Source organism: Medicago sativa, chromosome 4, assembly GCF_051527215.1.
Source record: "Medicago sativa cultivar Bolivia chromosome 4, Bolivia_mono, whole genome shotgun sequence".
In the NCBI taxonomy this organism is placed as follows: Eukaryota; Viridiplantae; Streptophyta; class Magnoliopsida; order Fabales; family Fabaceae; genus Medicago; species Medicago sativa.
In genome coordinates, this window is record NC_140752.1 from 85,511,756 (window position 1) to 85,525,638 (window position 13,883).

Sequence of the window (13,883 nt, forward strand, 5' to 3'; positions counted from 1 at the left end):
TAACTGATTTTGGTCGTCTCATCTCAAATCAACGGTGAAAATTATTTAAAAATGATTTGATGAAGATGTAATGTGAGCCGACTAATCTCAAATTGACTTGACTTTACTCATGTGTTGATGTTCATCTGTTCATATAAAATTATGATATTGTATGAGTAAAATTTCATATTTCTCATATGTAACTCTCTTTCTCTTGGTAAAAAGATTTGAATCCTAATCATGATTTACAATTACTACATGGACATTTTTTCGTAAGGCTTGTATGAATATAATACTTTTCCAGTCTTTATTTTATTCAATTCTTTTGTTCTGATTTGTTGAGAGGTTGCTAATAAAATAAAATATTTTTTTGAATTTGATGCATACAAACTTAAAAGCTTTTTTGCTTCAGTTTACTGGTTCTTCTTTCCTAGTGGCCAGTTGCAACTAGTGTCACTCTCATACCGGTCTTATGTTGAAAGAAGTAATTAAATTAAACTCTGAGGATTAAATGTTTAAATCACTTAACAAAATTCGTATCCGCCAACAGTAGATTGGTATGGGATTCACCTGCAAGTAGTCAAAGGTTTGATATCTAAGTATGAAGTTAGAATAAGAGAATCCCCCTTGTTCACCAACAGATTTCCAGACGGGCTAACAATGATGGAAACTTGATAACAAAAAAGGATTAAATAGTTATTTGAAGATTGTGATAAGGTGATAAGGTGATATTTGAAGCTTTAAAAACAATAGGAAATGAGAAATTTATGACCATATAACCATTTTTCAATCTTAAAATTACCAAGTCAAGTTTTCCCTATTGAGGTCACACCTGTTGGACAGCAGATGTTATTTAAAGTGACATGCAACCTCTTTATCAAGATCAGGACAATCAACAAGTTTGATAGACTTTTCTAGATGGTTTGATATCTTGGCCATATCATTATGAACACGATCTTCACCATGTGTATCAAAAAAGTATTGTTGGGAGGAGCAAAGTTCATTGTTGAAAGCTCTAGTATAGCTTGTTTTTTGATAGCTCAACTTTGTCAATGCCAGCATTTTCCTAGCTAGTGTTTCTCTTATTCAGTATTGGTTATATCTTTTTAACTGTTAAATTCATTGGCTTGTAAAAATCAATTCTTTTTCTCCCATGTGAAATACAGCCATCAGTTGGAAAATATTGAAGATACTATAACTGATCAGTAATAGTTGATAAACTTTTCTAGTCTTATTTGCTCTAGATATTACAGTTTTCAACACCTCAAATCTAAGAGAAACCACAGTTCCAAAAAAATATAGTTAGCATTGCATAATTTACATCTGAATTCATGACTCTCAATTCCTTCAGGACTAATAAATTGTTTCTAAATGGTAAAAATGCTTGTTATGTGGACCTTGCGAATAACAAGACAGTCAAATTAAAAGTCAATGGCAAACTGGTCCATCAAGATCCTCAAACACACTGCATTGCAAATGAACTTTGACCTCAACTCAAGTATGACATACAGCCGACCTTGGTCTTATAAGTTACATACCAAAACATTTGGCACTCACAAGTGGAGCTGCGGTAAAACACTTCCCAGCCACACCTTTTACTTTTGACGGTGGACCTTTATCAATTAAGGGGTGACGTTCTTGAGGCAAATGTTTCAGCAACCAGCAGAGGGAATGCTATCGTTGCATCACAATGTACCTGGTTTAGTGAAATAAAGAAACATAGTTTTAAGGGATAAAATACAGCAAAAGTTTAGAGTATTCTGTAAAGAAAACAAGTAGTGAAAGTATATAGGATGTACCTTAACAGTTTTAGCAGATCCTCGTATTTTCCCCCATGAAACAGCCTCATCTGGACGAGCTCCAGAATCACTTCCATCAAATTCTTGTGCAGTATTAATAAAAACCGCATAGTCTGCACCATTGCGCATCATATTGGCATTGCAAATGTGATGTTTTGGAAGGCCGCCTCCTAAAATAATCATGCCCGTCTTGCTAGGATTTGCATGTACAGCTTCACCATTCATGGCCCTTATATCTGTTGCATTGCCAATTATTTTAGTTATGATTCAAATTGTTTCAAAATCATCCATGCAGTAGAGTAAAAAAGAATGGAGTAAAAACCTTGCACTATGTCCACAATCAGACCAGGGTTGTGGAAGGAATGGAAGTACAGCATGTCACCCAGTGAGCCATCGGTTAATCCTGGACAATAAACTGGAATATTGTTCTGCAAAACACCAAAAAAATATCAATGGTATTATATTATGTGCAATTTTCTGATACTCCAGTTATTAAGTAAATAAGAAAATCAATACATATAACCATGTTGCATTCTGTATGTAACACAATGCAAGATATCTAGAAAATTAACAGCATAACTATCGAAAAAGAAACTAGTGTAAAGATTTGAATCAGAAACGAAGTAGAGAACAATATATTTTGCTGAAATTAAACTTGATATCATTCTTGCCTTATATGCCCAGTAAAGGTAGGAGTTTTCATTGTTGATCTCTTTTCCCAATCGAGCTATTAACTTAGACGGTGTCCACAGCACTTTCTGCCAATTAAAAAAAAAAAAAAACTGAAGTGACAGGGAAAAAAGTTTAGTGAAAACTAAAAAAGAACCTCCTTCATAAGAGGTTCTTTTTCCAGCAGAATAAGTGTATTCAAATATAATTAGCATGACCACTAAATGTGACTCCAGGCATCAACAAAAAAACAAGGTATCTAAAATCGGACCGAACATTGAATCGCTGTAGTTGCTGATTCAAGGTTTAATGGTCTGCTCAGTGTTGGACCCATAATTAAACAATATTTTTTTCCAACTATATTTTCATTTGTTCGTAATTTTACTCAACCTTTCTCTGCCGGTAATTCCTTTCCTACAAATGTACTGTCTACTTTTTTAAGTCCAACATTGTTTAAAAGAGAGACCTAGACTTTCTACAATAAATCAAGACTTTTATGGTGAACAAAATACTTCATGAAGTTCCACATTGCTTAAAGGAGATAACTAATTAAGATTTTCAAGGTGGTAATAAAAGGAAAAAATTAAAAATTTAGAGCAGATTTTTACATTTTTTTTTTTAAAAAGGTCCAACCCTCAAACCACCGGTACTCGGAGTCTTCCGAACCAAACATAGGTCTGGTTCCCAGTCAAACCATCCGGTTTTGATTACCTTCACAAAAACTGAACCATATAATAATTTTTGTAATAAGGGAAAAGTAAAAAATAAAATACCTCTTCCTTTTGCTCCTTCAACATTTGATCAAAAATAGGAATAATCCAGTCCTCAAATTTGCAATAATTTTCATTAGGGACCAATAAATTACCGATTCGATTCAATCCTTTTGAGCGAAGATAAGCTCCGGGCAAAGAGAACTCTCCTTTATATGTTGGTGCAAGGCACTTTATAAGATCTTCTTCAATACCACCTGTAGTTGTAACAACTACATGAACCTGTAGAACAGATGCAACAAAAATAATAACAAGACTACCATGTCATTCACAAAATTAAAAAAAAAAAAAAAAAAAACACTTGGTTTAGCGAGCTTCCAATTCAATAAATATAAGCTGTATCACCAAAAAAAAAATATATATATATATATATATATATAAGCTATATCACAGCTTCATTAAACCCACCAGGATCTTCAAATACATCTAGTAAAAGGAAATTGCAATAGGCAATCTCACATTACAATATTTTCATGCTTGACCTAATATACTATACTTGGTGTAACACCTAAGCTAGGAAGGAAACATCACCCATATACCTTTATACATGTATATACTAGCTCATAGTCATGCATAATCTTGTCTATCGTATTTCTACACACGCACGCAGAGTAGATTAAAACTAGAAAATTTTATAATTCCATCACTATGAAAATCAGTGGGAAAGAAGAAACTGAATTTGGTAAGCAAATCTTGTTCTTCCCTAAGTGACAAGCAACATATAAGAAATTCAAGGAAATTAGCTTAGTGACAGTGTCGAGTCGCTTGGCGATTAAGCATGGTGAAAAACTAGATGAAATCAGCCAAGCCATGGTGAAAAACTGAGCAAACACAGCGAAATCGGAAATTTCGACTCTTTGCACATTAACTAACCCCCTGACTTGATATTGCATAAATTTAAAGTTCAACATCAAAGTTTGAACATGTAAACCCCATTTGAGATTATCTAACAGCACCCACATATTCCAAAATTAACCCGAAGCTTCACCGGCTTCCATGTTCTTAGTTGATGGTGACACTACAACATTTCAGATGTTTTTATTTTTTTTAAAAGGAAAAGATACATTCATATAATAATCGTAACCCAAAGCATAAGGCATATATGAGAAAAATTACAATATTCAACAAGATTTCATCAAGTGCAGCCAACCAAAATAAAAGCCTATATAGCATAAGACATATGACATAAAGACTTGCTTGCCTTCAATATCACAGATTTTAACTAACACCAGCCAATAGACCTATATAAAACACAAAAGCCCCTATGCAATCAAAACAAGGCAAAGATATCCACAGTAGCAAATTCCATAATTATGATGCTAAAACATTCGCATATTGAATTCAACACTAAAGACCTAATCTGAAGAAAGATATTAACAGTTTTTGCTCCACACCATCCTATATTCGTCTTTTTTTTTTTCAAAGGTCAATGGTAGTAATTTAGATTAGTATTTTTCTCCTTCACCCAGATTTTTAAACTTGGGACCTTAGCTCAAACTAGTTGAGTTACCCAACCCCCAAAACAATCCAATGAATTCAAGAGCAATTAGCTTAGGGTGAAATTAAAAACTTTTGTCAGTGGCCATTTAGATTAGCAAATACATAATCAGAATGAGAATGAGTTAATGACAAATTAAACCAAAAAAACACACTCACCATGTGATGCTGACAAAGGTAACGAACAACATCTCTAACACCAGAAGAGATAAGATTAGAAGTGAAACCCAAAAACACTTTGCATGTAACAGATTTCCTATACTCCAAATCCTTCTTATCTTCATCACAATCCTCATCAATTGGTTCATCAACCAACCTCCAATCTAGCTTCAACCCATGTTCCAAAAAAACACAAAGGAAAAAACTTTATAAGCAAAATTGAAAAATATATAAAAAACAAAGATGGGTTAGTATTAAATTTAGAAAAATTACCATTTGATTAACGACTTTAACGGCATCACCAAAGTTGGAAGCTTGAAAACCAGTTGTGAGCATTGATTTGAGAAGCTGTTGATAATCGACGCCGCGGTTGAAATCATAACCCTCGATTTGGACACACTTTCCTGCGAGATTTTCGGATTCTTTGAAGACAGTGGAGTGAACTGAGGACATAATTGTATCATCTTCTTGCTTTGTTTCACTCATTCTCGTACTCTTTGTTTTCTCTTTCACGGTCTCAAGACAGAAACACGACAAAAAACAAGACTTCAATGACTCAAAAGAAAAACAAAAACGCATGGTAATTAATAAGAAGAAGAAGAAGAAGAAGAAACAACGAAGCCTTCCACGTTTGTCACGGGTTGAAAAATAACGGTTCGAACCGTTAGTAGTAACTAAAGCGGTTCGAACCGGTGCAACTTGGATCCGGTCGGACCGTTTGTTATAGAGAATAAGAATGAAGAAGGAGGTAGGGAATGGCGACTTTGCTCCAGAAGAAGAAGGTTTGAGGAGATGGTTGTGCAAGGAATTGGAGAAGGGTTAACACAAATAAAAAGCAAAAATTTACTGGTATGTTAAACCTAGAGTAGGGTTTAATTTTAGAAAATTGTTGTTGACACATTAGAGAAGGCTGGGACACACATGTAAAATACGTTTTTGCCCCCTCGGCAGTTAACTGCCGAGGAATTAAAAATCCGGTTGCAGTTAACTGCCGAGGAATTCCTCGATAGTTAACTGCCGAAGTTTTCTGAACATAAACAGATCGAAACAGAAGCAGTTCCAGTTGCATTCTTTTGCTTCAAACACATCCAAATTCACTCCAAAGCACATTTTCACGAATTGAAAGCCAATCATCACCACACTATCACAAGTAAGTACCCTTAATCATTGCAATGTTAATGTTAGTTTGTTTAGGTTTATTTTTTAAAAAAACTAGAGTAGTTTGCATGTGGTTAGGGTTGATTTTAAAATTGACAATTTAATGATTGCATGTGTAGTTTTTGAATTGATAAATGAATGTAGTTGTTGCCTATGCTGTTTAAATGACAATGTGGCTTTGAATGGTGGCAAATGAACACAATTTGAATATGTTTTATACTTTGCACACATAGTGTTTGATAAAATGCCTCAATGACAATTTTATTGATTATTTAGTTAGTTTATGTTATGAGAATTATATTGAATGATGTTTAGGTTATGATGGAAATGTTGCACACAAATTATATTGAAATGATGATTATATTGGATGGTTTTAGGTTTAGTTATGTTTATGTTTATGGAAATGTGAATGATGTTGAAATGATGATAATAATGATTATATTGAAATGATGGTTATATTGAATGGTTTTAGGTTTAGTTAGGTTTATATGAATGATATTAGGTTATGGAAATGAATGATATTAAGTGTATATTGATTTTTTAGTGTATGAATGATTTTAGGTTATGGATGATGGACATAATGATGATTGTAATGATGATTTTAGTTTAGGTTATGAATGATGGACATAATGATGATTGTATGACTGATTTTATGATGTGTAGATATGGCCGATCAGGAGCCCATTGATCCATCTAAGATGATTGGTGGTAGGCGTGCGATGACTCAAAGCCACCGGAGGGAGAGGCAAAGGGGGCACATCCTAAAGAGGGGAAGAGGTCGGAGGGCGGATGGTTCAGGGACTTCTCAGGCATCTGAGGCTTCTCAGGCGCATCCTGAACAGTCGCAGGTGGTTGACTCGACCCAGGAGGTGGAGTACCTGAACTATCAGGATCACCATGATGTGACTGATGGTGGGTACGACGAGCAGCATATGCCAGAGCAGCCGCATATGCCAGGGGAGCCAAACGAGGATGACATTGCTATGGCGGCTGCCCCGGAGGTGTTGCCTACGGACGCTCCCTTTCCTGGAGGACCGCAGGACATATCTTTGCTTCACTCTTATGCCAATCATGTGGCATTGCCGCTTTGGTATAATAAGGATGACGTAAGTATTGTTTTTTTAAATGTTCTTTCTTTATGTTTAATTATGTGTGTGTTTGTTTAATTATTTTCTTTATTTTTTCTTTCTTGATTTAATATGTTTTCTTAAAATGTTTTCTTTATATGTTTTCTCCATTTTATATGTTTAATATGTTTAATTATGTGTGTGTTTGTTTAATTATTTTCTTTATTTTTTCTTTCTTGATTTAATATGTTTTCTTAATATGTTTTCTTTATATGTTTTCTTAATATGTTTTCTCCATTTTATATGTTTAATATGTTTAATTATGTGTGTGTTTGTTTAATTATTATTAATATGTTTTATTTATATGTTTTATTAATATGTTTTTTTTATATGTTTTCTTACTATGTTTTTTTTAATTATTATATCAACTTTTATTAATATGTGATTTTCTTTATATGTTTTCTTTATTTTTATTTTAGCATTTATTAAGTTTTAAATGTTTACATTGTTTAAACTATGTTTATTTTTCTATTTTTTCAGTGCCGCAAGAAGCGTGTTGTAAAGCCAATTAATCATGGCCCCAAGATTTTGAGTCTCGGACGTCCAAACCCCAATCAGAGATGGTTTTGGGATCCGCTTAGGGCGAGTGGCTTACATGACTTGGTCTACTTGGGCTACGCCACTGTGCCTCACGCTTTGCTGATGACTCTATGCGAGAGGTGGCATCCCGAGACCAGCACTTTTCACATGCCTATGGGGGAGATGACTGTGACTTTGGATGATGTCGCATGTCTTATGCATGTCCCGATTGAAGGGCGGATGTTGGGCCACCGGAAGAAGATGCTGAGACATGAGGGAGAGGCACTACTGATGACTCACTTGGGTGCGTCGATGAAGGAGGCAGAGAAAATCTGCAATACAGAGTATGGTGGATACATTAGTTATCCAAAGCTGAGGGATTTCTATACGACGCACCTTGGTAGAGCTAACTTGTTGGCGGATACAGAGGATCCAGAGGAGCTGGATGAGCTGGAGAGGGTTAGGACTTATTGTGTGAAGTGCTACCTTCTATACTTGGTTGGATGCCTGTTGTTTGGGGATAGAAGCAACAAGCGCATCCAGTTGATTTATTTGACGACTATGGCGGACGGCTACGCGGGGATGCGTGCTTATTCGTGGGGAGGGATGGCACTTGCATACCTTTATGATGAGTTAGCTCATGCCTGCTTGCCCGAAGACAGACAGCTTGGGGGAAGCGTGACACTGCTCACTGTAAGAAAAATTAAATTTAAATTTTATTTTGTTTGTTAACTATTATTATTTTGTTATATTTTGTTATATTTATTTTGTTATATTTTGTTATATTTATTCTGTTTCTTAACTATTATTACTATTATTATTTTGTTAAATTGAAATTTTATTTTTTTAGTTAACTTTAATTTATTTATAACTATGATTTGTATGGTTTGTGCAGGCATGGTTTTTGTCGCACTTCCCTAAGTTTTACACTGTTGATCCAAACCCGGACTACATTGAAAATTTACCGGTTGCGGCGAGGTGGACTCTTCAGAAGGGTCATGGAGAGGGGGCCACGTATCGGATGGCACTTGATCGGATTACTTTTGATGACGTATGTTGGAGGCCATACGAAGGGCACAGGGAGTACCAGCCTTTCGAGGAGGTATTCTGGTATTCTGGCTGGATCATGTGCGGCGATATTAGGGTGTACCGTCACCTCCCGGAGAGGGTATTGAGGCAGTACGGATACGTCCAGTCGGTCCCAAGACCTCCGACGGATGTTGCAGAGCTGACACCGGCTGAGATTGTGCAGGCCTTCATCGACTTCCGCCCTCGCACGCTTAAGGCGGCTGATTGGGGTGAGCAGGCAGGAGAGCAACCATGGCGTATGGCAGAGGGCTATGTACAATGGTACACAGTTGTGTCTCACCCTCAGATTTTGCCACTTCTCCCGGGAGATGTTCCGAGGCCTCCAAACGAGGAGCATATCGTTGCAGAGCAGTGGGAGCGGTACGAGGCGAGAAGCTCCCCTGACACCTATGACATGGTTAGCAGCGCTGTTGCCCATGCTGATCAGTTTTTGGGTCAGGAGGTGACGAGCATGACCCCTCAGGAGCTGTATGCGGCCTTGCAGGATGTTAGGCAGCAGATCGCGCCGATCATTACCAGGAGGAGAGCCCAGAGACCGAGGAGGAGGCACCAGCAGCACCAGCATGACCAGGACCAGCAGTAGGACAGCATGTATTTTCAGGACTTACTTTTAGGATTTATTTTTAGGATTTATTTTTAGGACTTGGTGTATTTTCATGACATTTGGCCGTTTTGTTAGTACTTCCAGTACATTTGTTCTTACGTTGTTTCGATGACATTTTTTTATGACACTTGCTCGTTTCCGTATTATATATTCAATTTCAATTATGTTTGTAATTTTATTTGACTAGCTTTATGGTTTGGCATCGAAACAATGTGTTTACAATGTGTAAAAACACATGTAACAGGTTCTGCCTTCAACAGGTTCTGGAAATTCTGGCTTCAGGACGGCTCGGCAGTTAACTGCCGAGGAAATGATGAAATCGGTGGCAGTAAACTGCCGAGGTTTTCCTCGGTACTAGACTGCGGAGGTATTCCTCGGCACTTGACTGCCGATTTTTTTTTTTTTATTTTGTTTAGAATAGAATTGTGTTAGAAAATTATTACGAATTCTTTAAAAATTATTTTATGTTATTTAAAATATTGCGATAGAGTGAATTCGAATAAATTTTGCGATACATGTTTCGTTACATTACATAAATGGGGCATTCCAACTACAACAACTGTCTTACCTCTGAAATGGGGTAAATTCAAACTTGCCAAACGGCGAGGACTCAAGCATTTCGCTCGCTATTCATGCTTTCCTTTGAAAAGAATAAATTTTTGTCAGGCTTGATTTAGATGAAGGTATTCAAGTGCCACCGAAATGAGGTCCATTCCTTGACACCTAGGCTGTGTTTGGTAACAACAAGAAGCTAGCTTATAGCTTGTTGAATTAGCTTATAAGCTTGTTGGATCAAAATTTGACGTGTTCGGTAACAAGCTTTTTTCGTAAGCTTATAGTTTTTTTTGAAAAGCTATTTCAAGTAGTTTTTGAGCTTGTAGCTTATAGCTTCTTATAATTTCTTCCAAATTTAACCTTGTTAATTTAATTTTATTATTTCTAAATAAAAAAAAAACCACCCACTTCCCACGTTTTATGGCCTACAGCATCCATGCTCACAGCTTGCTAGTCACTACATGGTATAGTTTTCTCTATTTTGCCGTTCACTTTTTTTTTTATGACCTTGCTTGTAATTCATATAATATTTAATGTTAAATAAAATATATACTCTCTATGTCCCACAATAGATGATCTCTTTGACAATGTACAATATTGACTTAACATATTTTGACCGTATTTTTCTATTAATATACAAAGATAAACAATATCATGTAAGATTTTGTTAGATTCGTCTTGATGAGTATTTTTAAAATATTAAATTTTCATAATTTTTTCTAATAGAAAATCGAAGATATGAAAGATAAAAAAATATGCATTGATATGTGTGGCAGAGTCAACTGTGTCAAGTAATATGGGACGGAAGGAGTAATAAATAATAAATAAATAGTCAAACAAGTTTAGTTAAATAAATTCGTCAAAAAATAAAAAAAAATCGAATAAAAAATGTCAATTGAATTTATAAAGCACATTTATCTATCGGCGTGAAGATGAAAATATTTTGAAATAAATTTAAACATTTAAAAAGAAATACATTAAGTAATAAAAATTGTATATATGATTTATAAAAAATAAAAAAAAACACAAACATGTCCTTTTACGTCATTTTATACTTATCAGCTACTTTAACAGCTAATTTTACCAAACACTTTTTATTTTAATAAGCTAACTTTTCAGCTATAAGCTATCAGCTATCAGCCATCAGCTATAAGTTAACTTTTCAGCTATCACCTAGCTTATCAGCTATCAGCTAGCTTATAGCTTCTTTTTACCAAACACACCCCTAATACCTTCATCTAAACCAGCCTAACAAGAATTTAATCTTTTCAAAGGAAAAACATGAATAGCGAGCGAAATGCTTGAGTCCTCGCTGTTTGGCAAGTTTGAATTACCCCATTTCAGAGGTGAGACAAATGTTGTAGTTTGAATGCACCTTACCCTAACTAATGACGATCTTCTGGCGGAATCAAGCTGTTGATGATATCTTCAGTTGATCTCAGCAACGTCACCCGCATATCGATCCACTGGAACTTGGTGTTCTCCCAAAACATGCTCGTCACGTTTTCGTCGTTCTTTAACTCCACCCAAGTGAATGATACGCTCCCCTCGTCGAGCTTTGGACGTTTATACAGAATATTTTGCACCCTCCTTGTGTCTCTGGGGTTGACTCCTTGGTAGAATTCATTCAGTTGATCCTTGAGACCTCTTAACGCTACATCAAGGCACCGAACCTTCAACCTATGAGTTTCTCCGCCGTTGAATGTTGCATGAACTTCGATCCATCCGGCCATTGTTTCAAATCTACACACATAGAAATTTAAAAGAATCAATGAAAAACTCATTCAAACATTGCAAATTATACATAAACTCTAAAAATCATAAAAATAACCCTAAAATGTAATTGTCTAAAAAAAAAAATTAACGTAAAATATAGCAAAATTATTCAAATTATATTTACTCTTAAAATAAATCATATAGTCTTACTAAAATAAAATTAAAAATATAAAACACCAAATTAAAAAATAACCCTAAAATTTTTAAATTATAACATAATCATCATGCAAACATTTTAACAAAATTAATAAACTAACATCTAATCTAAAAATGATTTATAACATGTAAATCTAATTAAAAACTAAAATAAAAAATTAATTTAAAACACCAAATTAAAATATAACAAATAAACTTTAAACTATAACATAAACATCATACAAACATTTTACTCTAAAAATGAATTATACTATGTAAATCTACTTAAAAACTAAAATAAAATAAATATACTCAAAAACTAAAAAATAAAAACATTTATAACAACTAAAATTTAAGTTAATAGCATTATAATTACTTACTTGTGATTTTGTTGAATAAATTTGGTTGGATTTGGTTGGGTTTTTTAGAGAGATTTGTGAGAGAGATTTGAGAAAAAAATTTTGAAGATGTGATGAATAATGGAGATGAGAGAGCTTCTGCCAGACTTGTAGCAGAAAACTTCGGCAGTTAACTACCGAGGAATTCCTCGGCAGTTAACTGCAGCCGGATTTTTAATTCCTCGGCAGTTAACTGCCGAGGGGGCAAAAACGTATTTTACATGTGTGTCCCAGCCTTCTCTAATGTGTGAACAGCAATTTTCTTAATTTTATCGGACTTTTTCTCATGGGCCAATAGTAAATAAATTAACGAGATTTTTCCTTAAAAAAAAACAAAAATTAACGAGATTTTTTTTTTTTACGCTCCAAGCGCCCTCTTTTTTTTTTAAATTCAATCCATTTTGAATTATAAAACCTATTTTAAATTATAGGCTTAATAGCAGTTTTTGCCCCTTAACTTTCATGAAGTTGCGATTTTAACCCTCTAAAAAAACTACAAAACTGCCCTCTAAGTTTTGCAACTGTAGCAGTTTTGTCCCCCCCAAGGCAAAAAATAAAAAAAAATAACACGTGGCACCTCACTTAGGGTGTCATGTCAGCGTAGACCGAGTCAAAATTGGCCTTGGGGGCCAAAACTGCCACAGGTGCAAAACTTAGGGGGCGGTTTTGTAGTTTTTTTTCTTAGGGGACCAAAATCGCAATTTTTAAAAAGTTTGGGGGCTAAAACTGCTATTAAGCCTTAAATTATATAATTTGAAACACACTTATATATATATATATATATGGGGTTTGCTAGGATACACCCACTAGTTTTTATTAAGGTGTGTTTTAGCAAAGATATAACTAAAAAGTTGTTAAATACACCTTAAGGTGAATGTTGCTAAAACACACCTTCTAAAAAATAAGTGGGTGTATGTTAGCAACTCCTATAGGCATTTGCTAGGATACACCCACTTATTTTTTAGAAGGTGTGTTTTAGCAAGTTATAACTAAAAAGTAGTTAAATACACCTTAAGGTGTAGCTTGCTAAAACACTCCCACATAAAAACTAGTGGGTGTGTTCTAGCAAATCCCTATATATATATATATATATATATATATATATATATATATATATATATATATATATATATATATATATATGGGTTATGCTATAACACACCCTCTCACTTTTATGAAGGTGTGTTTTAGCATGGAACACCTTTCATATTTGGACAAAAATACCCCAAATTTCCTTTTGAAAAACAATTAGAGAAGAAGGGTAAATATGTAAATCATGATTTAATTTATGTTAACATGTTTTTTTATTCCAGCTTTTCTCTCTCTTTGTCTTCTCGTCCATAAAAAGATGCTCTTCTCCCCCAAAGAGTATCACAGATAAATACTGTTGCCAAACGGTTGAAAGCTTTTGGTTTAGGTCCCATATATTTAGATCTCTCGATGTGTGAATTGATATCCTTATAGTCCCTGAATGTATTGGCTGCTTACTCCATATATTTAGCAAGAAATTGTAGGAGTGAAATTTTAAGAGGCTTTATTTGCACTATTAATTTTATTGGTACCGATACTCTCTTTGGTGTGTAATTATATTATTTCCATATTGACTGTTTGCCATGTTCCACGAAAGTTTTCCACCACTATTAGGCTTA

General features: G+C 34.7%; 2 protein-coding genes across 2 annotated transcripts; one reads left to right on the forward strand and one right to left on the reverse strand.

Moving 5' to 3' along the window:
• Nucleotides 1-1,152: 1,152 nt before the first annotated feature.
• On the reverse strand, nt 1,153-5,675 carry LOC146933053 (deoxyhypusine synthase-like). Its single transcript, XM_085704785.1, has 7 exons — nt 5,147-5,675; nt 4,874-5,041; nt 3,221-3,439; nt 2,450-2,536; nt 2,101-2,206; nt 1,779-2,014; nt 1,153-1,675 (listed from the first exon to the last, which is right to left on the reverse strand). The coding sequence occupies exons 1-7, from the start codon at nt 5,450-5,452 to the stop codon at nt 1,598-1,600; spliced, it is 1,200 nt and encodes a 399-aa protein (XP_085560911.1). The 5' UTR covers nt 5,453-5,675; the 3' UTR covers nt 1,153-1,597.
• An 889-nt stretch (nt 5,676-6,564) lies between these two features.
• On the forward strand, nt 6,565-9,516 carry LOC146933054 (protein MAINTENANCE OF MERISTEMS-like). Its single transcript, XM_085704787.1, has 3 exons — nt 6,565-7,137; nt 7,639-8,370; nt 8,573-9,516. Exons 1-3 carry the CDS (start codon nt 6,697-6,699, stop codon nt 9,347-9,349), a joined length of 1,950 nt encoding a protein of 649 aa, XP_085560913.1. The 5' UTR covers nt 6,565-6,696; the 3' UTR covers nt 9,350-9,516.
• Nucleotides 9,517-13,883: the final 4,367 nt, after the last annotated feature.

Excerpts from the sequence above, each read along its gene's own strand:
- LOC146933054 (XM_085704787.1), top strand. The coding sequence starts at position 6,697 with ATGGCCGATCAGGAGCCCATTGATCCATCTAAGATGATTGGTGGTAGG. Across the intron at positions 7,138-7,638 it reads TTTGGTATAATAAGGATGAC|TGCCGCAAGAAGCGTGTTGT; the intron begins GTAAGTATTGTT and ends CTATTTTTTCAG. Across the intron at positions 8,371-8,572 it reads GAAGCGTGACACTGCTCACT|GCATGGTTTTTGTCGCACTT; the intron begins GTAAGAAAAATT and ends TGGTTTGTGCAG.
- LOC146933053 (XM_085704785.1), bottom strand. The coding sequence starts at position 5,452 with ATGCGTTTTTGTTTTTCTTTTGAGTCATTGAAGTCTTGTTTTTTGTCG. Across the intron at positions 2,207-2,449 it reads ACCTTTACTGGGCATATAAG|AACAATATTCCAGTTTATTG; the intron begins GCAAGAATGATA and ends GGTGTTTTGCAG. Across the intron at positions 2,015-2,100 it reads GATTGTGGACATAGTGCAAG|ATATAAGGGCCATGAATGGT; the intron begins GTTTTTACTCCA and ends GCAATGCAACAG.